Below are 22,317 nucleotides of genomic sequence, written 5' to 3' on the forward strand. Positions count from 1 at the left end.
TCAATGCATCATCTCATTTAACTGTAACAACAGTTAAATGAGATGATGGGGGGTTGTATTCCTACTGCCAGTAACTTGCTGTGTGGCCTCAGCACAAGTACCCACAATCTAAGACTTCCATTTCTTGGCATAGAGTGAAAGAATAATCCCCACGTCACAAAGGCTTTAGAGAAATGTATTAAATTACTATATATAAAAAAAGTATCCAATACAATGGCCAGCAGATAATAGGTGTTTAATTCACCAAGCTATTCTGTCCTTTTTGCCATTTTTCCAAATACTCTCATTTATTAGCAAGGATAAAAAGGAAGAAATTTTACTTAAATAAACAAGTTTAGCAAAGAGAAGGGAAACACTTTTGTCCCTAATAGCAAATGCTGCTGTGTCCAGTGCTGCGCTAAGAGCAGCAGATATGAAACCAGAGACCCAGGAATCTCTGCCATCTCATGACTCTATTATCATAGAGGAAACTGCCATGTAACCCTCTCTTCTGGTGTGCCAGAGAACACACTGATAAAAGGCAGGTGACCAGTGTGATGTAAAGAAAGGAGGGAAAGGCATGATTTATTCGAAAGTCATATTTTGCCTGGAGAAGAGAGGATTCGGAACAAGGGCGAATCACACACACTCCGTATTGCTCAGACAGAACTCATGCCAATGAAGAGAACATGCCTGGGCTCACTCGATGCAGGAAGGCTTTTCTAGTATAATGAGGGCCAAGACGGCATGTGTGTGTGCATCACCACCCAGGTTTTTGGCGGGATCCAGGGATCCAGCCCTGCTCTTTCTGAGGTTCTTTCAAACTCAGTGTCTATGACTTGGACGAGAATTAGGTTTGCTGTAAGAATAATATTTATTAAAAATCATCATTGTGTCTTGAACTTGGACACCATCCATTTTTGATCTTAAAAGTCAGCATAGAGATATTCCTCTCTTAGAGCACAAATTCTGTACTATCTTTTGAATTCTATCACAAAGCCCATTAAATAATCCCCACAGCTTGTCTTTCCTCTGGTCTAAAATTCTATTATTAATCACTAATAAAGAACTTAACATTTTTTTATGTCTTTAAGAATCTCTTACTGTGAGGGAAGGATTCCCATGAGAAATTAATTTTGTCCAAAATTTTTAAAAAGAGGAATCAGTTTAGCACACATATAACAATTTTTTTTTCTTTAGGTGCCAGCTCCAATCAATTAATAATGGCTGTAATGTGGCATTGTGCTGTGAATGATCCTAAGGCTAGTCTAGGTTCAGAGAGAAAGAGTTCAGTGATCAATTAGTAAAGTCTGCAATGGGTGACAGTCTGGAAGCACTCATCCAAAGGATGTGCTATCCCTAGAGTAATAGGTCTCTCTCTCTCTCTCTCTCTCTCTCTCTATATATATATATATATAAATATATATATTCTTTTTAATATTCTTTTCCATTATAGGTTATTACAAGATATTGAATATATTTCCTTATGCTATATAGTATCTTTCTGAGAGTCACAGGAGGCTTAGAGTAAGATCTCAAGGGAACAGCTCTAAGGATGCAAGACAGAAAGAGATGTTGAACATTAGGACTGTTTAGAGGACCCTGAAAAGCATATGGAAACCTGCCAAAGATAGCCTTCCCTTTGTTAACCCTGGTTTTCTGCCACACAGGGCCATCCATATTCTTCACCATAAGCCAATGTGTCCCAAATCTAATAAGATTTGTTGTTGTTGTTTTTCCGGCAAATATCTCTCTCACTTGTGATATTTCTTCACCTAGGAAACCAGAAATGAGAATATGTGGGTAGCAGAATCAAGCAATGGACTGCCAGCCTTAAAGATTATCCGGTCCAAATCCTCCATCTATAAATGAGGAAACTGATGACAGGAATGGTTAAAGTATTAACCAGTGATCTTCCATTTCCAAAACTTTTAGTCTTTACATTTAGCATAAGCTTTTTATCTAATTAGTAATCACCTGTGTCCTGCCCTAGACCCAAGAACTAGATGATAGGCAAAGAAGAAAATAGCTGAGGGATATTGGGACCTCAGTTTTTAATACTAGCTCTTGGGTGGAATGGGCTCTGACATCAGACAGACCTGAAGTTTTACCTGTGAGTCCATGAGCAAATTATATGACCCCGTCTTAATTTATTATTCAAGAAATAAGAATATTGCTATCTAAATACAGTCATATAAAGTGCCAGACTCATAGCAAGCACTCAGTAAATTAGGTTGCATTCCCTTGGGTGTACTCCCAAGACTTATGCTCTCCATTCTCTCCAGGGACCTAAAATGTGCCCAGCACTAAAACCTGGGCCTTCACCATTTATCTGAATCTGGGATAGTACATGTTTACCTGATCTCCTGCCACTTTAGAACTTTGTACATGTCAGCAAGCATTTCTAGGAAATGAGATATTTACCAAAAGTGTTTATTGATTACTTTATTCCAAGGCCTATGTGGTGTAATCTTGAAAAAACAAGTAGATTGACATGACTCATTTTAAAATCCAGTATTCGTTAATGAATGCTATCAAAAATATTTCTTCCTTGTCATGAATTTTTTTAATTTTTTGAGGGTCATAGTGGCCATAGTGGAAAAATATTCACCAGAAAAAGGTTAATTATTAATAGTAATTACTTGGAAAGAATATAAAAGGATTCTTCAGTTCTCTCAAATGATAGAACACCTTCTGTAAAGATTCATCTGAAATGATGAAGACTGTTAGACACGTATCTTTTCTTGTTTTCTTCAGCTACATTAAATGTCAGACTCTTCAGAGAAGTTTACTAGATGCAGGTAGGGAATCCTACTTAAAATCTATACATCCATGTGCCAGGAGGTGAAACATAATGACTACTAACATACACATGGAAAGGCTTGTTTTTCTCAGTGTTCATCACCGTCAATAGAGTCATTGAAAATTGCTAGAAATTAACCTGTGGAACAGATACAGAAATAGAATTAATACACTGAGGCAGAGGAAGAGCTCATCTTCCATTTCCACCTCATTTCCACTCTAGGTGGGAGAATGATACATTTCAAACTTGTATTTAAAATTGGATAAATGATTTTAGATACAGCAATAGTGTTTATAGTAGCAAGAATAATCCCATGAGCTACATTATTCAGTACCTGCTGTGTGCCAGGCACTGTGCTCAATGCTTCACACATATGCTTTCATTTAATCCTAACAACCACCCAATGTAGTAGAAGTTGTTTACCTTTGATACAGAAACAGAAGCTCTGAGAGCTCAAGTTATTTTCTCAAGGCCATATTAAGTATCAGAGCTAGAAGTTGAACTCAGAATAACTGCCTCTAAAAGCAAATAATAATAATTTCTTTGTTAGATAGCTGCTAAGCTCTTTCGAAGCTATTGCTATAAGAAGGAAGACAGTTTTCAATAGAGAGCATATGTATGGTAGGTGATGTGTGGAGGTGATGAAGATGAAGATGATGAGGGAATCCAAGATGTATGAGACACTGCCTTTGCCAAATTAAGCCTGGCAAAGTGTTAATGTTTATACTTTTGTTCCTAATGCCAGCCTTTAATTTTCTTAGTGTTTTTTGTGTGTGCTAGTAACTTCTAATAAGAGTTAGATAACCAAAGAGTCAAGTTTAATTAATTCAGAAGTGTCAATACAGGTATATGCAACCTATCTGTAGGCCTATGACAGATTTCAACTACTTTATGTCTTTGAATAGAAATAAATCATTCACAGAATACAGTTTAAATACAATAAAAGAGATATTCTTATAATTTGTTCTTATTTATGGTGTAAAAATAAGCAGATCTGGAAATTTATGAGTGAATAAATATAGATTGGAATTGTAAAGGGGGATTTCAATTTGGAAAATTTCATCTTTTGCAAATAAAATCTCTTTTTTTTTTTTCAGCCACGCAGCACACTAATAGCCAGAATTATCTAGAGGAAAATTTAAGAGCTGCGTGAGTTTTATTATCAATGTTCTTTTGTTTGAAATTTAAAATTATATGAATTATTTTGGGGGGGAGTAGGGCTGTGATAAAACAAGATTGATGATGGAAAAGAGTTTGAGTCTATCTTCAGCATTCACACAAGTGTTTTGTTTCAGCACTAACATCATGGTTGCACAGTTTCTTCAGAAACTGACTTACGAAGAAGTACGAACCATAGGTAAAGAGTTGCTAGATCTTGCAGAGAAGTGCCAGAGCCTCAAGCCACATGAGTCACCTTCAGAATGCTGTCACCAATTGGTAGGTGAATCATGTTCTGCCTTTTTCTCTCTCTCTTTTTTTAAACTAAATTGCAAACAAAAGATGTGATTATAAGGTGAGATGATTGAATAATTAGCCAAGGGATTTTAAGGCAACAATATGTACATGTGTCACACTCAAGATATAATCTTTGTAGGATTGTAAACCTACAGTTTATCAGTTCATATCTGAGAGATCAGACTCTGAGAAACAAATGCTCAAGAGAATGAATTGTACCCTGGAATGCCAATTTATTAAGTTGGTTGCTCTGTCTCTTTTACTAGAATACTACTCTCATATAAAGGTTCCTGGGAAAATAAAGTACTAATTTTAAAAAGGTCCTAAGAGAGTATAAAAAAGAAGAAAAAGGTGAATATTGTTATAGGCTTTTTTCCCACTTAGTAGAAAATCTTGAAAATTACTATCGTCTCTTATAAAATATGTCTATTTTGTGATTAGAAAAATTCTTGATAAACACTAACATATTCTTATAATCTACATATATTTTGATCAGTTATTCTCATATCAACAATTTAAATACAAATAAATAATTTTCTTTTTTTTTCTTTTTTTTAAGTTTTATTTATTTATTTATTATTTTTGGGGGGGTACACCAAGTTCAATCATCTGTTTTTATACACATGTCCCCATATTGCCACCCTCCCTCGAGTCCCCCCCACCCTCCCCGCCCCAGTCCTCTAAGGCATCTTCCATCCTTGAGTTGAACTCCCTTTGTTATACAACAACTTCCCACTGACTATCTATTTCACAGTTGGTAGTATATATATGTCTGTGCTACTCTCTCGCTTCGTCTCAGTTTCCCCTTCACCCCCCGCCCCCTCCCAAACCTCAAGTTGTCCAGTCCATTCTCTGTATCTGCTTCCTTGTTCTTGTCACTGAGTTCATCAGTACCATTTTTAGATTCTGTATATGTGAGTTAGCATACAATATTTGTCTTTCTCTTTCTGACTTACTTCACTCTGTATGACAGATTGTAGTTCTATCCACCTCATTACATATAGCTCCATCTCATCCCTTTTTATAGCTGAGTAATATTATTTATAGATTTTTCCACTCCATCTTCTTGGGCTAAAACCTACTTATTTTTTAAAAAAATATTTATTTATTTATTTTATTTATTTATTTGGTTGCTCCAGGTCTTCATTGCATCAGGCAGGCTCCTTAGTTGCAGCACTTGTGCTCCTTAGTTGTGGCATGTGAACTCTTAGTTGTGGCATGCACGTGGGATCTTGTTCCCTGACCAGGGATCAAATCTGGGCCGCCTGTATTGGGAGTGCCACCAGGGAAGTCCCCAAACCTACCTATTTTTTTATTAGAATCTAAGTAGTCATAGAAAAATCATTAGTCTAATTAGAGACACTTTATTTTTTTATTTTTTACGAACTTTTATTGAGATGTAATTGACACAATAAATTGACACGCATATATTTAACTTGTACAATTTGACATTTTTTTCTTATTAGTAATGTATATATGGCAATCCCAGTCTCCCAATTCATCCCCTCTCCCCCCTGCCTTCCCCCCTTGGTGTCCTTATGTTTGTTCTCTACATCTTTGTCTATTTCTGCCTTGGAAACCGGTTGATCTGTACCATTTTTCTAGATTCTGCATATATACATTAATATGCGATATTTGTTTTTCTCTTTCTGACTTACTTCACTCTGTATAACAGTCTCTAGGTCCATCCATGTTAGAGACACACTTTATAAAGTTTATTTTTTTATTTTTAAAATAATTTTATTTATGTATTTATTTATTTTGGCTACGTTGGGTCTTGTTGCTGTACGAGGGCTTTCTCTAGTTGTGGTGAGCGGGGGCTACTCTTCCTTGCGGTGCTCAGGCTTCTCAGTGCAGTGGCTCCTCTTGTTGCGGAGCACTGGCTTTATGCGTGTGGGCTCAGTAGTTGTGGCTCCCGGGCTGTAGAGCACAGGCTCAGTAGTTACGACACATGGGCTTAGTTGCTCTGCAGCATGTGAGATCTTCCTGGACTAGTGCTCGAACACCTGTCCCCTGTGTTGGCAGGGGTATTCTTAACCACTGCACCACCAGGGAAGTCCTTAGAGACACACTTTAAATAAGTACTTCTGCCAGTGGCTAGCCTCACTTATTTTATAATGATTTCTTCTTATTTCCATTTCAAAAGATGACCCTTTTCTGCCCTTATCCCTCAGATCTGGAAGCATATGTCATTGGAGGTTTAGAACATCACACACATTTACTGCCATTCAAAGATATTTGAAAACTGAATCATTACATTTCTATTTGAATATTTGACACTGAATACACATTGCCTCAGAGTTCAGTTTTTAAAATAAGTTCCCATAGAAACCAACTAAAAACAATCAGAAGCAAGGAAAGCAAACTAACACCTATTTCTTGGTGGATAATTCTTATTAAAAATACCTTGATTTCTTTAAGTCCTGGACATTTTGGCTTATGTTTATTTTAATACCTCTCAGCTGTATGAAAATAAAGCACTTATGTAGGTAGGGCGAGAATGATAAATTCTGTTTGGCCAATATCCAGCATGTGGGAATTTAGACTTAACCTTTTAAAAGGCGTTCTTGCAAAAGGGCTTATCTCCAGGAACTATTGGATACAGAGTATAACATTATGCACTCAATTGCCTTTTCTTTATAATTCCTTAACTTTCCTGTGGTTATAAATGTAGACCACAAGTGCCTCCCCTTAAGCTATTATTTCCTCCTACAGATGACTACCTTCCTAGAGTATATTTGCAATAACCAAGGGATGGTTGACAAACATGTATTTTCCGACTGTTGCAATATAAGTAACTCAGCAAGACACAAGTGCTTCCTATTATACAAAAAGGATGATGCAGGTTACAGAGATATATTCCAAATTTCAAATCCTGAGCAGATCTGTGAGATGGACAGAGAGAATCAAGTGCCAGTGAAAGAGAGGTAAGTCACTTTTCCTTGCCAGTTCTTTGAAAAAGAGTATTTTCCAATTTTAAAGACAAATCCTTTTTTTTTAAGTATAAAAGCCTTCGAGTACACAATGCTTTATTATATAAAATTAAAGTGAAAATTTGAGCTTCAATTTATTTTTTTCCCTCAGTGAACCCAAGAGGGCATGAAAATATCTGTGCTATGAAACATTAAAAAAGACTGGGATCTGTAAAGGACCCATCTCCTTAAAGGTTAGATTGGTCAGATCAGTAGCAAATGATATTGAAAAATACAGTCTAGGAGGCAAAGCATAATAAACAGATTATTGGGAACAGAGAGCCGGTAATAGCTCAGGCAATGGGCTGGTATTTGGGAGGTTCACCAAGGGATAGCAGGAGAGGTATCTGATAGGCAAGGACATAGAGTCTGTCATTGGGAACTTAGGAATAAGTAATAATTGTATATCAAAGATCTGATTCTATAATTCTCACCTGGAGTGGATAGCGTTATAGCCAGTGGGTAGGCAAGCTCGTATTTTGGTTTCCTAGTTAGCATAGAAGTCTGTGTTTTGAGAGTTAGGTACGAGCAAATGACTGGGCTTTAGAGGCAGGAAAGCAATACCAGAGAGAGGTAGAAATGACAGGGGAAGTACAAAGCTTCTGTTCTCAAGGAATGCAGTTCTGGCCATCTGGTCAAGACAGACTCAGACACCAGGAATAAGGGAAAGATCTGATTGCTGGATCTAGTGCAAGAAACATGGTGGTGGTTTGATTTCAAATTCTAGATATGAAACTCTAAACCACAAATGAATGAACAGACAGGGTGATTTGATGTTGAACAACAAAACACTTTTAATTCACCTATACAGGGGTGGAATTACCCCAGAAGTTACTGAGCCTTCAAGGAAGGAATTAAATGGCCCCAGGCACTTGGGGAGAAAGGACTAAGGGACAAGGGATTGGGCCGGTTCCAACTTGTCTTACATTAGGGGCAACCAAATGGGAAACTATAATATGAGCTTGGCTACCCATTTATTGAAGTGCTAGCCACTCTAGGTGAGATTTATAAAATCAGGTTTAGGTTGGACATTCAGAGATTACAAAATCTAACCAATACTCAGGCAGTGAATCTAATCTCTTCTTTTTTTTTTTTTAATTATTTTTTGGGGGGGTACACCAAGTTCAATCATCTGTTTTTATACACATATCCCCGTATTCCCTCCCTCCCTCGACTCCCCCCCCACCCTCCCTCGAGTCCCCCCCACCCTCCCCGTCCCAGTCCTCTAAGGCATCTTCCATCCTCGAGTTGAACTCCCTTTGTCATACAACAACTTCCCTCTAATCTCTTCTTGAACATTTACAATTAAGTCAGTATCAAGGAGTTATTTTATATGCTAATTTAACTTATGTGCATACAACTATAAATATCCAGGGGAAAATAATTTTCTAACTACTTGCTTCATAATTATAAGCCAACAACTTTATTTAATTCTCAACCAAGGAAACAGTAACATATCAAACCTGGAGGAAAAGTCAGCTATTTCGGTTTTATCAAAAGATAGCATAGAATATAGATACACCAAAGTGTAGTTATTGTATCTTTGGATTATCTAAGGAATTTTCAATAACAGTTTTGATCATTATAAGATGTTATTGTATATCTTATTTTAGTACACAACTTCCAACCAAGTGTGACCCTTTGTTACCTTACAATAGGGACATTCTATTTTTAAATGGCACTGATCATTAGAAAGCTTTTTCCTTATACTAAGTTCAACTTTGCCTTTGGAGATTTGAAATTAGGTTGGTTCATACTGAAAATCGTCTACGGGAACTAAGTTACTGCGGCACAAAAATGAACTCTTCGTTTAGCATACCCAGTGTCTAATAGAGAGCGGAGGTATTGAATGGCTCCAATGAAGTTTCCTATCGACCAAGAATTTTGCCTTACCTTGGGTGGCAGTTGTATCTTGATAATGTCAATTCTGCTTTCTTTTTCTACAAATTGGGCTTGAGAAACTTTGCTGAAATGAAACAAATCCATTGACTGAACTTCCAAGAGTAAGGGGCAGGGGTGAGGGTAGAGGTTGGGGGGGGTCAGAATTGTCTCTAGTTTAGCCTTTTACTTATACTATCCCTGTAAATAATTAAAGCCTTGAGTATACTTTCATTCTGACTTTTTTGTCTTCGTTGGCTACTCTGGAAATTAGCAGCTCCATCTTCTCCAGCTCAGCTCAGCCCCTGACAGCTCTCCTCCAAGGGGCAACTCAGGAATGCAAGATGCTTCCATCTTGGAGCTATACCATCTGGAGCATATTTCCAAGGTTATTGCCAAAAAGAAAGAGAGAGACTAGGGAACTGGGCAAAGTAATTTATAGCCAAGCCTAGAAGTGGTGTATGACATGTTTATTCACATTTCATTGATTAGAACTCAGTTATATGTTCCCACCGAACTGCAAGAGAGGCTGGGAAAGTAGTCTTCCTGTGAACACAAGAAGAGAAGGTGGATTGTGAGCGCATGAAGTCAGTTTTTGTCTGCAGTATCAACTTTCCTTGGGTATTTGTGTGTGGTGGGGAGGGTGGGGAGCAAGTAATTTGAGCAAGCTTTGTGGAATAGTGTGAAGAGATATTATAAGTAAAAGGCAGGCCTGATGCCCAGGCTCTATAATGAGTGTAAAGAATAAATTCGAGAAGCAAAGCCTGGGATTTAGTAACCAACCAGAACATTGAGGGACCCATCTTGGAGGACAATGGTATTAACTTTTCTGGTCTAGAAAGAACTTATGTGATCCTGAGAGATTCCTCTTCACCCACCAGTAGCCTCTAAATGTAATTCCCCTTCACCGAGTGTACAATCCTCCATTTACAAGCAGTTTAGACTATTGAACTTTCTACCTTCTACTACTTATATAAATGTGAAAAATTTTAGATACTGATTTTCTTTTCCCACTGGCCCAGAAGGCACAGTTGGTCACTTCAGGGGCACTGTCTAACCTCACAGTGATGTGTCCTTAGTGAACATTTGATACATTGAAGTACAGTGCTATCCACTTCTGTCACCATGAAATTCTAGAAGTTTCAGGTCCACAAAACTATATGAATCCTAAGTTTTTAGGAAACAGTGTCAGATAAGAAATTTCACCTGATCCTGGATGAGCCTCCCAGAGCCGTGGGACAAAATTTGGTCATGAAATGTCTCCCAAATATTGGTCGAATTTCTGGCCAAGAGGAGGGACTGATAAATAAAATATTTATAAATGGAATATTTCCTGCCATATCAATATGCAAGTCTCAGTCATCAACGATTGCAATCCTCCAACATGAGCTGAGAAAACTCAGGGCTGAAAAGAGTGCCCGCAGCCTAGTAGCCATCAGACTGCAAGCCGCTCCCTGTGGCGAGCCCTCGGGAAACTCAGGATGTGAAAATACAGGCCCCAGAGAGCTAAGGTGCATATCAAAGGGATGATTTCAGTGAGCCCAAAGCGTGCACCTTCCCATACGTAGAAAAGCACTAAATTCCTTAACTTGAGATATCTGCTTTTCTTTCATTAATGATATTTTTTTGACAAAAAAAAAAAAGAGAAAGAAACAGTGTCCCACATGTTCTTGAATTCTAAATGATAAAACTTTGTATTTGTCAAATTACAGGTACATTTATGAAACTTCTAGGAAGCATCCATTCTTGTACGGACCCACTATCCTGACCATGTCTGCTTGCTATGAAACAGCCGTTCAGTCATGTTGCCAAGAAGAAAATAAGACTGAATGCTTCCAGATAAAGGTAACCTATTCATATGTCAACTGTTATGTAGGGACTTGTTATGCTAAGTGTGGAGTGCTGACCAGCAGCATACGCGTCACCTGGCAGCTTGTTAGAAACGCAGAGCCTGAAGCTCTTCTCCAGACCTGCTTAAATAAGACGTCTTTGTAACAAGATACTCAAGCAATTCACATAGCCCTTGGAATTTGAGAAGCATGATCTAGCATCAGTATCTCTTCATAATAAATATTTAATATTCCAGTTATTTCTGCATAACAAAACACCCCCAAATTTAGTGGCTCAAAACAACAACAGTTATTTTATTACTTCTTATGGTTTCAGCGGGTCAGGAATTCAGGAAGGGCTCATCTGGGCTGTTCTGGCTCCTGATTTTTCATGTGGTTGCCGTGGATGGCCGGGGATCTGAAGGGCTGAAGCACCTGGAGACTGGTTCAACGTTGCTTTCTTCTCACATTATCTCAGGGCCTTTCCATGTGGTCCCTCCGCCTTGGATGGTTTGGGCTTCCTCACAGAATGGCAGCCTCAGGGCAGCTGGACTGTTGACACATGGCCAAAGTCTCAAGAATGAGTATTCTAGTGGATAAAGCAGAAGTCATATGGCCTTTTATGACCAGGCTTCAAAAGTTACTTCTGCTATACTCTATTGGTTGAAATACCATAAAACCTCACCAGCTTGAAAGGGAAAGTAAATACACTGTAACAAAGGCTCATTATAAGAAGAACACGGGATAGAAGTTATTATAGCTATCTTTGGAAAATACAGTTAGCCACACACAATTTTAACCATGTGGCCTTTTCTCCTTCATTGAATAGACACAAATTAGTGATTAGTTCCATGATAAAAGTACTTTTTGTGTATGCTCATTAAAGGTTCTGAATATCAACACAAAATAACCATTTTTAGAAGGCACCCTAGATGGATTTTCTGAAGGTCATGCTGAAATGAATAGTAGTCGGATGATCATTTTGATGAATTCCTCGAGGCTAAGTGCAGCGCCACTTTTTCCTTACTGTTTTCTTTGATCTCCTCAGTGAGAATTTCTCTCATATTCCTCTCAACCCCTATTTCTCTATTCCTCTAAACCTTTTTATCCTATTGAGCTCCTCATTGTCTACCTTGTGTAAGAAATTAAATAATGTATCTAAAGTGTCTCTGACACATGCTAAGTACTCAATAATCATAGCTATTATCATTAAAGCTACTTATATACATGTTTACCACTCTTCCATTCTTTCCTTAGTCAACTCCAATTCCTTCAGAAGCCAATTCTGAATTCCTAAGTAGGAGAGCCATTTTTTTCTCCTTTTGGTTTCATATTATTAAAAACAACAAAAGCAAATGATTGTGTAGGCTTATGTCTCATTACCTGGCATTTTGGAAGAATGAACTTTTTTTATGGAGGTTACTGTTTTTAGGTAATGTGTTACAAAGTTTTCTTAATCTTAACCCTTTTCAGAGGAAATTTTTCCTTAATGTATAACATGCACCTATAATTTTTTAAAAAATTTTTATCGGAGTATAGTTGATTTAAAATGTTGTGTTAGTATCTGCTGTACAGCATAGTGAATCAGTTATACACATACGTATATCCACTCTTTTCTAGATTCTTTTCCCATATAGGTCATTACAGAGTATTGAGTTCCCTGTGCTATAGAGCAGGTTCTTATTAGTTGTCTATTTTTTATATAGTAGTGTGTATATGTCAGTCCCAATCTCCCAATTTACCTCTCCCCCTCCTCTCTTTCCCCCTGATAAGCGTTAAGTTTGTTTTCTACATCTGTGACTCTATTTCTGTTTTATAAATAAGTTCATTTGTACCATTCTTTTTTAGATTCCACATATAAGTGATATCATATGATATCTGTCTTTGACTTACTTCACTCAGTATGACAATCTCTAGATCCATCCCCATGCCCCTATAACGTTAAGCATAAGCAGATGCTTTTAAGTTAGCTGAGAGTTCTTTTCTCCTTTCCCTCACTTTGTGATGTTAGTCTTGCTGCCTCCGGGATGTCTGTTCCTAGAAGTTCTCACTCCTTGCCCAGAGAAAATTGCATAGCCGATCGTGTAAAAATTGTGCCTATGATCAGAGAATGTGGTTTACAAGTTAAGCCTTCACAGACTGTCTTGTGAAGAAGAGGATAAGCTTGTTTGTATTTGATTTCAAATAAGTATAATACAACAAAATAAGGATAAAAATAATAATTATATTTATAATTAATTATAAAGTATAAATTATTATTGTTGTGCCAGGTTTGTGGTTTGAAATTGCCTCTGTATACATTTTCTAACTTGTTCTTAAAAACAAGCATTGTAAGGTGCCGCTACCCAAAGTAAAAATAACACATGGTCAATATAATGTTTTAAGTGAGTATATAGAGCTCTTCTGAAATTTTAAAATGTTACTTATATTCCCACCACACAGAGATACCAATTTTGGTATACTTCCTTTTATTCATTTTTTTCATTCACAGATTTTATTTCACATATTGTTGTGATCAAATCGAATATATAATTTTGGTTAGAGACAAATATATGTACATTTTATTAGAAGGATACATCCTTTCAAAAATAATGTGCCATTGTTCATTTAACCATCACTATTTTTTTGAGACATTTTGTCCCTAAAATTTTGCTACCATAACAAAATATACGTGTTCTTCTTTTGACACAAATTATATTTTTATTTATTCAGAAACATTTGCAATAGAGTTTGAAAAGTCAAACTTCGGGGGTAAAGAATATGAACACTTTGAGGGGGAACTCCATTAATATATATTGCAAAACTGGTGCATGTATCATAGATAAGCATTTGGAGACACATTCAAGATGACAGGGCTAGTAATTTGAATGAAACCAAAATACAACTGTAAGACATCATCGAAATTTATTCTAGTGGCTCTCTGGATTTTTGTTTGTTCACTTTCTTATTGTCATTTATATGCTACATGTCTAAGTTCTGGGACCAACGATCTCTGGGGAAGTGTGATGCTATTTTATAAAAACAAAAACAAAAACGAAAAAACCCCCAAAACCAAAAAACAGAACCTTCACCAAATTATGCTTTCACATTTGGCCTCATAGATAAGACAATAAAAATTTTCTAATTTTGAGAAGATACATGATTTTTGTTTTTCTCTCTTCTTTACTAAACATGAGATGAACTTTTTCTGTTATTACCATAGTTTTTTGATGAGTTGTTTTTCTAATTACAGCTAGAACCCATCAGAAAATACGTTAGAGAAATATCTTTGAGGCATCACCATTTATGTGAAATTGGGATTAAATTCAACCACAAAGTAGCAAAAGCAGTGTAAGTTACCTACACTATCTGCTGCTTCAACTTCTTCCATCAGCTCAAAACCTTTAGGCTTTTCTCCAGTGCACACAAGATTCTGTACATTCAGATGCACACTCTTAGTAGTTCTGTATGGTAAAGGCTGGAGGACAAAAGGTATTTTTCTCTTGGAGGATAAGAAAGATTTTAGTTCTAAATGTAGAACAGAAAAAGCCAGTGGTGTTTTTTGGGGTGGGGATGGAGGAGTGTGTAGTGGGAGGAGAATTCAATGTTACTCAGTGTGCCTCTATCTTGGCCCAGATTATGTTTCTGTCCAAGTTTACCCCTGAAGACATGCATCTTCCTTATATCACCTAGTTCCCCAATTTAAGACAACATTGGGCTGCCTGGAAGCTCAGTTCTCCTTATACAAGCCCATTTTTCATATTTCTAGAAAAATTTCAGGGATGGTTTTCAGTTGTCAAAGAGAGGGACAGAGAGAACCAAACCTCTTATAATTATTGTCTTTATGATAAAGAATTTTATTTGGAAAGCTGGGTCAGATAAATTCCTAAATCACCTATCTAAGCAACCCAACTTCTTTAAGCAATAATTTGAATGATGAAAATGACTGTATTTACACGATTATGAATTGAATAATTTTCATTTTGTGACTTACATCTTTGTATGTCTCTGGGTTCTATCACTGTAGAGATAGAGAACATTTATAATATACAACTCTCTTCATCCTGCATTTCTAAATGTGTTTCTATTCTTCTGGTTACTAAATGAACTAGAACTAATTTTAGGAAAAATTGAATTCAAAAAACTGTTTAAATATACTTTTTTTTTTTCTTTAGGGAATTGGTTCTGTTGACTAAAAAGCAACCTAAAGCTGACTTTTCTGAAATTGCAAAACTGGCCATGGATATTAAAAATTTGCATCAGATTTGTTGTGAAGGTAATGCAGTAGCATGTGTGGTTGGCAGGGTAAGATTTTCTCTTTTCTTAAAACTCACTTCAGCCTTTAAAATACTTGTACTTTTTAAAATAAAGATGACAGTGGTATAAATGAATCTAAAAAAAATGATTATCATTTCCCAATGTTACCAACAGAATGGTGTCTCCCCTCCTCTCTCTTCTCATCTCATGCAACAATTTTTTTCTTTCTTTCTTTTCTTCCCTCCCTTCCCTCCCTCCCTCCCTCCCTCCCTCCCTCCCTTCCTTCCTTCCTTCTTTCTTTCTTTCTTTCTTTCTTTCTTTCCTTACTCTGTCTTACTTTATTCTTTTATTCTTAAATTTTTAGTGCTGACTGCTAATTTCCTTCCAAGTTGGAATTGTATTTCATTCACCCTAGAATCTCCAGCAAGTCCTAGAATTGCAAACTATACCCTCAGGCTGTATCAGCCTGGAGGAAAGAAGAAACCACCAAAAAAACAAAAATGTGGCATCAAGGGGCAAAGGCTGGGTCCTGGACACTAGCATAGGACTCACCTGCCCCACGTCCCAATGTAAAGTCTCAAAATCCCAGAGAAGGAAAAAACTGTAGCTGTTAAAATCCTGATAAGGTTTTAGTAAATCATAAGTTACAAGTATGTTCCTATTCATCGTGCAAGTTTGAAGATTTAATAATTTTTATCTTGATAAAAAATAAAATAGAAACAAAGAAAAACTACAATCATGATTTCAGTAAGAAATCTATGACTTTTATAGGCAGGAACCCTCACCACCAACCATTTGAGTCCCATTACCTAACAGATTAAGGGATATGGGTAACAACAGCAATTTAAATAGAAAAATCGTTGACGAGAACACTCTAACCCATAAAGCGTACCCATGCCAAACTGGTAACTCTAGAGTAGCTCCCGTTATAGTCTATACTATGACAGGAATCCTAGAACAATCTCCAGTTATTTAATTGTACTGGAAAGTATTCATAAGCAATATAAAATAACAGATAGTTCTGGCCTTCCTGTCTTATTCCAGACCGTAAAGGAAACAAGTTGAGAGTTATTGGCTTGACGAAGATGCTGTTTATGTATTCAGATGTTTCACTCTGTTTTAGAGGTTGTCTTGTTTTGTTTTGAATAGGACGGATTCTGAACATTAGTAAATATTCTTTTGTCTTCTTAAGATGGTCACTTGATTTCTGTTGTTTGACATATCCTTTGATGAATTATATTAAAAGATTTCTTAATATTTACCCATGTTTACATTGCTCAAGTTAATCTTATTTTACTATTATCTCTGGTCTCTCTCTCTCTCCATATATGTATATAAATGTATATATATGTCAAATTTTTGCATTTATCTTTAGGTGTGAAATGGATCTAGAACTTTCTTCTTTGGCACCTACCATATCAGATTTCGGTGTCCAGTTATGCTCACTTTTAAAAGATAAATTAGAATTAGAATTTTTTTCCATTCGAATTCTCTGAAATAGCTTTAGTACTGTAACTCACCTGTGTCCTGAAGGTTTGCCTGTGAAGCTGGAGCAGGGATGGAGATATTAACTGATGTGACAGTTTCTCCGTTTCTTTTGTTAAGGATTTATTTAAACATTTTTTAGTCAATTTTCATTATTCTGTACTTGTAAATTAACCTACATGCCAAAATTTATTTGTAACTCCCAAATCAGTACTCAGAGCACTTCGTGGTCATTCCCAGATGTGTGCAGGCTCAGGCAGTGGAAATTTCAGTTGCCAGATGCTCATAGTTCCAGCTGCAATAGAACAAGGCGATGCTCTCTGCCTTCTCATCATAGCTCTCATATTGTAAACAAGTGTTCTTTTAGTGGTCTGTTTAGTGCCACTTTTCTCATTTCTGTACTTTTTGTTGAGGATTTAGCTGTTTTTTTTTTTTCTTATTTCTGTGTTTTTTTTTTGTTGTTGATGATTTAGCTGTTTAAAATGGCCTTGAGTATAGTGCTAAAGTGTTGTCTAGTGTTCCTAGAAGCTGTGATGTGCCTTGTGGAGAGAATGTGTATTTTGGATAAGCTTCTTTCATGTGTGAGGAGCAGCGTTGGTGGCTGTGAGTTCAATGTGAATAAATCACCAATACTCAGTAGTCCCCCTTATCCCCCACTTTGCTTCCTGAGGTTTCAGTTAACTACAGTCAACTTCCCTCTGAAAGCACGAAACAGAAAAATCCAGAAGCAAACAACTTATAAGTTTTAAATCGTGCTGCATTCTGAGTAGCATGATGAAATCTTGTGCCATCTTGTTCCATCTCACCTGGGATGTGAATCATCCCTTGTCTGGCATTTCTTGGGGATTAGTCACTTAGCTGCCGTATAGGTTTTCAGATTGGTTGCCCGGGGCTCGCAGTGCTTGTGTTCAAGTCACCCTTGTTTTACTTAGCAATGGCCCCAGTGCACAAGAGTAGTAACGCTGGTGATTTGGATCCTCCAAAGATCCTTTAAGTGGAAAGGTGAAAATTCTCAACTTCATAAAGAAAGAAAAAAAATCATATGCTGAGGTTGCTAAGATCGATGGTAAGAACAAATATTTTATCTGTGAAATTGTGAAGAAGGAAAAATAAACTCATGTTAGTTTTGCTGTCACACCTCAAACTGCAAAAGTTTTGGCCACAGTACGTGATAAGTGCTTAGTTAAGATGGAAAAGGCACTAAAATTGTACGGTAAGGTATTTTGAGAGACAGAGACCACATTCACATAAGTTTTATTACAGTATATTACAATCGTTCTATTTTATTATGTTATGTTTGTTAATCTCTTACTGTGCCTAATTTATAAATTAAACTTTATCATAGATATGTATGTACAGGAAAAAACATAGCATATATAATGTTTGGTACTATCTGCAGTTTCAGGCATTGACTGAGGGTCTTGGAATGTATCCCCTGCAGATAAGGGGGGTTGGCTACTGTATATTAAATAAAGTGTTTTTAAACAGAAACATACACGAAACAAGGTTATGTCTTGATCTGTTGATGAAAATGTGGCCAGGGACTTGCAGAAAACTGTATTGCCTCTAGGGCAAATGATTCAATATTCACAAATTCAGTGTTTATACCTACTATGAATAATGAGAATCAACTGCACTTATTTTTGTCAGGTTTTAAAATACACATTTTCTTTTAAAAAGTCTCCTTCATTAGCATTTTCTCATTTAGAAATACAGGGTTCTACATGACAATATTGTTATTTGATAACTGAAAACATCAGTTATGTAATTATACCTCCTTTCCCCCTTTGCATATATGTTTTCTCCTTTAATTAGTTTTGCAAAGGGTCTATTTAATTTGTTGTTCTTTTCTAAGACAGAGTTCTTGGAAAATGACACTTCCTCCAGTCTCACACCTAGGTGGAGCCTAGTCAGAAGTGATTTATGTCGTTTCTAGACCTGGCCTATAAAATCTCCTGTCCAAAACATCCCCAATCTGAGGGCAATATTAGAATCTCCAGGTTGAAGATGACAGTGCCTCTGTCAGCCTGATTCCCAGAACTACTGCCCAGAGGCAATACACCTCCCCTTCTCAAAAGGACTTTATTGAGAAAGAAACAGACTGGATTCTATTAAGCCACTGAGAGCAGGCTCGTCACTTAACTAATGTACACACTCCCTTATCAGTCTCAACCTGACCTCATAATGCAGCTTCAATTTACCACTCTCTGATCTAGGTCTTCAGTACATTCTTCTCACCAGATCCCTTAATCTTAATCTCAACTAAACTTTCCCAATGAGTTCAAAATGTTCTATATATCATTTCCCAAGTATGCCCGGTTTGTCACCTCTAAGACTCTTTATATATGAAAATGGATAATTCTAGAATGCTTTTCCTCTCTGTTTCCAATGAACTTTTATTTGTCCTTCAAGACCCAAATCATTCAAGATCTTCACTCTGACCTTTATCCAGTCTGGATTGCCAATTTCTCTTTTTTCATCCAAAATATAATATGTGCATTTCTCTAACAATTTGTTTTATAATGCATTATTATTGTTGTTTCATTATTTGACTCTCCAACTAGATTATGAGTTTCTTAAGTATAGAGACTAGCTTGTTCATACACACATGTACTTATTTGTGTATATGTATATATAAGTAAATATGTAAGTGTAATAGTAATATTATAGTAATGTATATAGAAAATGACAGAGGCAAAATGTTTTCAAAACTGGGATCCCAGAACAACAACAACAACAGAAAGTAATAAAACTCTTCATTTTTATTTTGTTGGGCTAAACTTGAAAACAATAGTACAGTCTGTCTCCCTTTAAGTTCCCTAAGAGATGTTAAAAGAACTTGTGACAGTTGAGTAAGGTCAAATAAAGAAGCTTTCTTATTGGAATTAGTCACTGAAATTACATTTTTGGTTTCTTAGTTTGCCAGGGAAAAAGCAATATAAGATGCCAAGTTTTTCTCTGATTTTCTACTAATAACAATAAGTTCAGAATGAGGTCATCAATGATAACCTCTCCCTTTTATGTTTTATAGAGCCAGCTTATGAATTATACCTGCTCTAAACAGGCTACACTATCTAGCAAGATCACTCCATGCTGTGAACTGCCAGAACCATTCCGAGGGGAATGCATTATCAACTCAGAAAATGATCACAAACCTGATGTCTCATCTCTGCCACTTAGCAGGTTTACAGAAGACCAGTTTGTATGCAAACAATTCACTGACAAGCAAGATGACCTCCTACAAGAGTAATATAGCTTTTTGTAAAATCTTAATAATGGGATACTGCATTTATGGATTCTTTGGGAAAGGTTGCAAACTTGAATGAGGACAGAGGCGAGCCAATGATGTGAGTGAAAGGTTAAATGGCCAAGAGGAAATGCCTTGTGAAGTCCAAGGTTGCAGCTACTATTTGCCTCTAGCTACTTGTTGCTATGTGGGAATGTAGGCTTTGGGTGGTTGGATCAACTGCATTTTGAGGAAAGTTGGAAGTCTCTTGATTCTTAAATGTTGACAACTAATATAGGAATTTTAAAAAACACAGCAAGTGTCAAGAGTGGGCAAACTTTACTCTGAGGGACTTAGAGTCATCTCTAAGTAAGGGTTTCATATTGGTATGCATGGCCAGCTCTTCTAATTAATTTAATATCTACTCTCAAAGCCATAGTGTGGCATTTCAGGATTAAAGAGATGGAGCTCTAACATCTCTGGTGTCCATTCAGAAGTGCAAATTATTTGGGGCATAAGGTAAACTGATTTCAATATTTTATAATATTAAGACAATATTACTGAGTGATTGAAATATTTCCAAAGTCACTTTGTGAAGTATTATCTGGAGCAACTAAATTCCAACAAACCATAAGAATTTGCGTTTTCTTCAAAGTTTTCTGTAGAGTGACTTTAGCTATATTTCTGATAGTACATTTGACACTGGCTTATAAAAGTAAATGTCACTACCTAAACTCACTTATCCCTAAACTTGCATTTGATACTGAAAAAGTTAATAGGCACAACTTCCTAATGGAAATCACGTTAGACTGTGAATTGAGTGACCTGAGTTCCAGTTTAGCTTGGTCATGCATCAGCTTTGAAATGCAGTTCAAGTGACTTAATTTCCCCAGGCTTTTGGGTTCCATTTGTAAACTGAGGCAGTCAGATAAGATCAATTCAGGTGTCCCTCCTGCAGTACTATGATTCCTTTGAAAATATTCTAGAGTCCAATCTTCTCTTTCTTGTAACCCAGAAGAATGTGTGTAGATTATGGATAACTCATGCTTGATGGCTTATGTGGAAAACAGGGGAAGACAGTGATTTAATACCTAGTCAGCACTGTCTTAAAAAAAAAATTTTTAACATTTATAAAATCTAGCCTCAAATGTGATCAAGAAAAATGTCCTTACCCAAACACTTGAAAGGAATTTCTAGTAAAAGTAAGGAGAGACCCTGAGCCAGGAACTGAAGCTTATCAGGATGTTTTAGGTTCAAGTTTGGATCTGCCACTCACTACTGTGTAACTTTGGAAAAAAATCACGTAATTTTTTTGAGTGGTTTCCTTATCTCAAAATATAGCCAATAAAACCTCCCTGCCAGCCTCCCAAGATTTTCAAATACCTTAAAGTCAGTTAAAATATTGAATAAATTTCATGGTCGTAGTTGGCTTTGGAAAGAAAACTATGGCTTCAGAAACTTACTGTTTACTTTCTAATATGCTTCATGTGGTTACAGGTTTCTTTATGAATATTCAAGAAGACATTCAGAGTTGGCAGTTCCAGTGATTTTAAGAGTGGCTACAGTATATCAAAACTTACTGGGAAAATGCTGTAAATTAGAAAATCCTCTGGAATGCTATAGCAATGGGGTAAATTCTTTTTTTTAAACCTGTTTCTCATAAGTGATTACAAACTTAAGGAAAAGTCCAGGGCTGTTAGTAATGCCATGCTTTTGTAAGATGATTATGCGTATTCTTTCTCATTGCAAGCACTACACAGAAACTATGATTTCCGTCTAAACCAAAGGCCACATCATTACACGGTAGCAACTTTCTGTGTGAGTCACTGCCTTATAAATTCTATGTTTTATGAAATCTTCTCCGTGCAATCTTCTCTTTAAAGTTTGCTTGGCATGGTACCAGGTAGCATGAAAATATAACCTATTAGGGTGGGGGAAGTTTGACTGTTTCCATCAGTCCAGCAGACCTGGAAACTGTCCTTGTCTCAGGCCAGAAATCATACTGCTCACAGTCAGCAGCTCCTGTTGTGCAGTTGACGTGGAAAAAGCAGATGGTCTTACAAATCTCTGACCTGATCTGTTATCCACAAGTTACCAGGAGCCAGGTGGTTCTGGCTTTTTTATGCTAATCAGTGGCTTCTGTTATTTATGGGGGGCGGGGGGGTTGGAGCATGAAGGCATTTCTTGTCCAGTTTGAGCTCAAGCAGGTACACCTAACATCTTGTTCCTGGAGAGAAGGCTAAAAGAAGGCGATTTAGTCTTCTGCAGGTTAGCACCCTTTCATAGCACCACCTATAGACCCACAATCATCATTATGATAATAGTCCCTTATAGGAGCATGGATGTTTATAGTTTACAAAGTAGCTTTACAACCAGTGTCCTATTTTTTTCTCATGACGGCTTGGTAAGATAGGTAATGGCATAAGGACTAGCTATATTTTGTAAATGAGAGTA

At 36.7% G+C, this 22,317-nt stretch overlaps 1 protein-coding gene across 1 annotated transcript in view; it reads left to right on the forward strand.

Moving 5' to 3' along the window:
- Window positions 1-2,693: 2,693 nt before the first annotated feature.
- The window catches only part of LOC130849277 (alpha-fetoprotein-like), a 39,009-nt gene continuing 19,385 nt past the window's right edge, over window positions 2,694-22,317 (forward strand). The window contains exons 1-9 of the mRNA XM_057728049.1: window positions 2,694-2,780; window positions 3,880-3,931; window positions 4,078-4,219; window positions 6,953-7,164; window positions 10,800-10,932; window positions 14,149-14,246; window positions 15,071-15,200; window positions 19,669-19,883; window positions 21,361-21,493. Of these exons, the coding sequence (XP_057584032.1) occupies window positions 2,696-2,780; window positions 3,880-3,931; window positions 4,078-4,219; window positions 6,953-7,164; window positions 10,800-10,932; window positions 14,149-14,246; window positions 15,071-15,200; window positions 19,669-19,883; window positions 21,361-21,493 (1,200 nt within the window). The 5' untranslated portion in view covers window positions 2,694-2,695. The remainder of the gene's footprint in view (window positions 2,781-3,879; window positions 3,932-4,077; window positions 4,220-6,952; window positions 7,165-10,799; window positions 10,933-14,148; window positions 14,247-15,070; window positions 15,201-19,668; window positions 19,884-21,360; window positions 21,494-22,317) is intronic.

The sequence above is a fragment of the Hippopotamus amphibius genome, chromosome 3 (assembly GCF_030028045.1).
Source record: "Hippopotamus amphibius kiboko isolate mHipAmp2 chromosome 3, mHipAmp2.hap2, whole genome shotgun sequence".
NCBI classification, from domain to species: Eukaryota; Metazoa; Chordata; class Mammalia; order Artiodactyla; family Hippopotamidae; genus Hippopotamus; species Hippopotamus amphibius.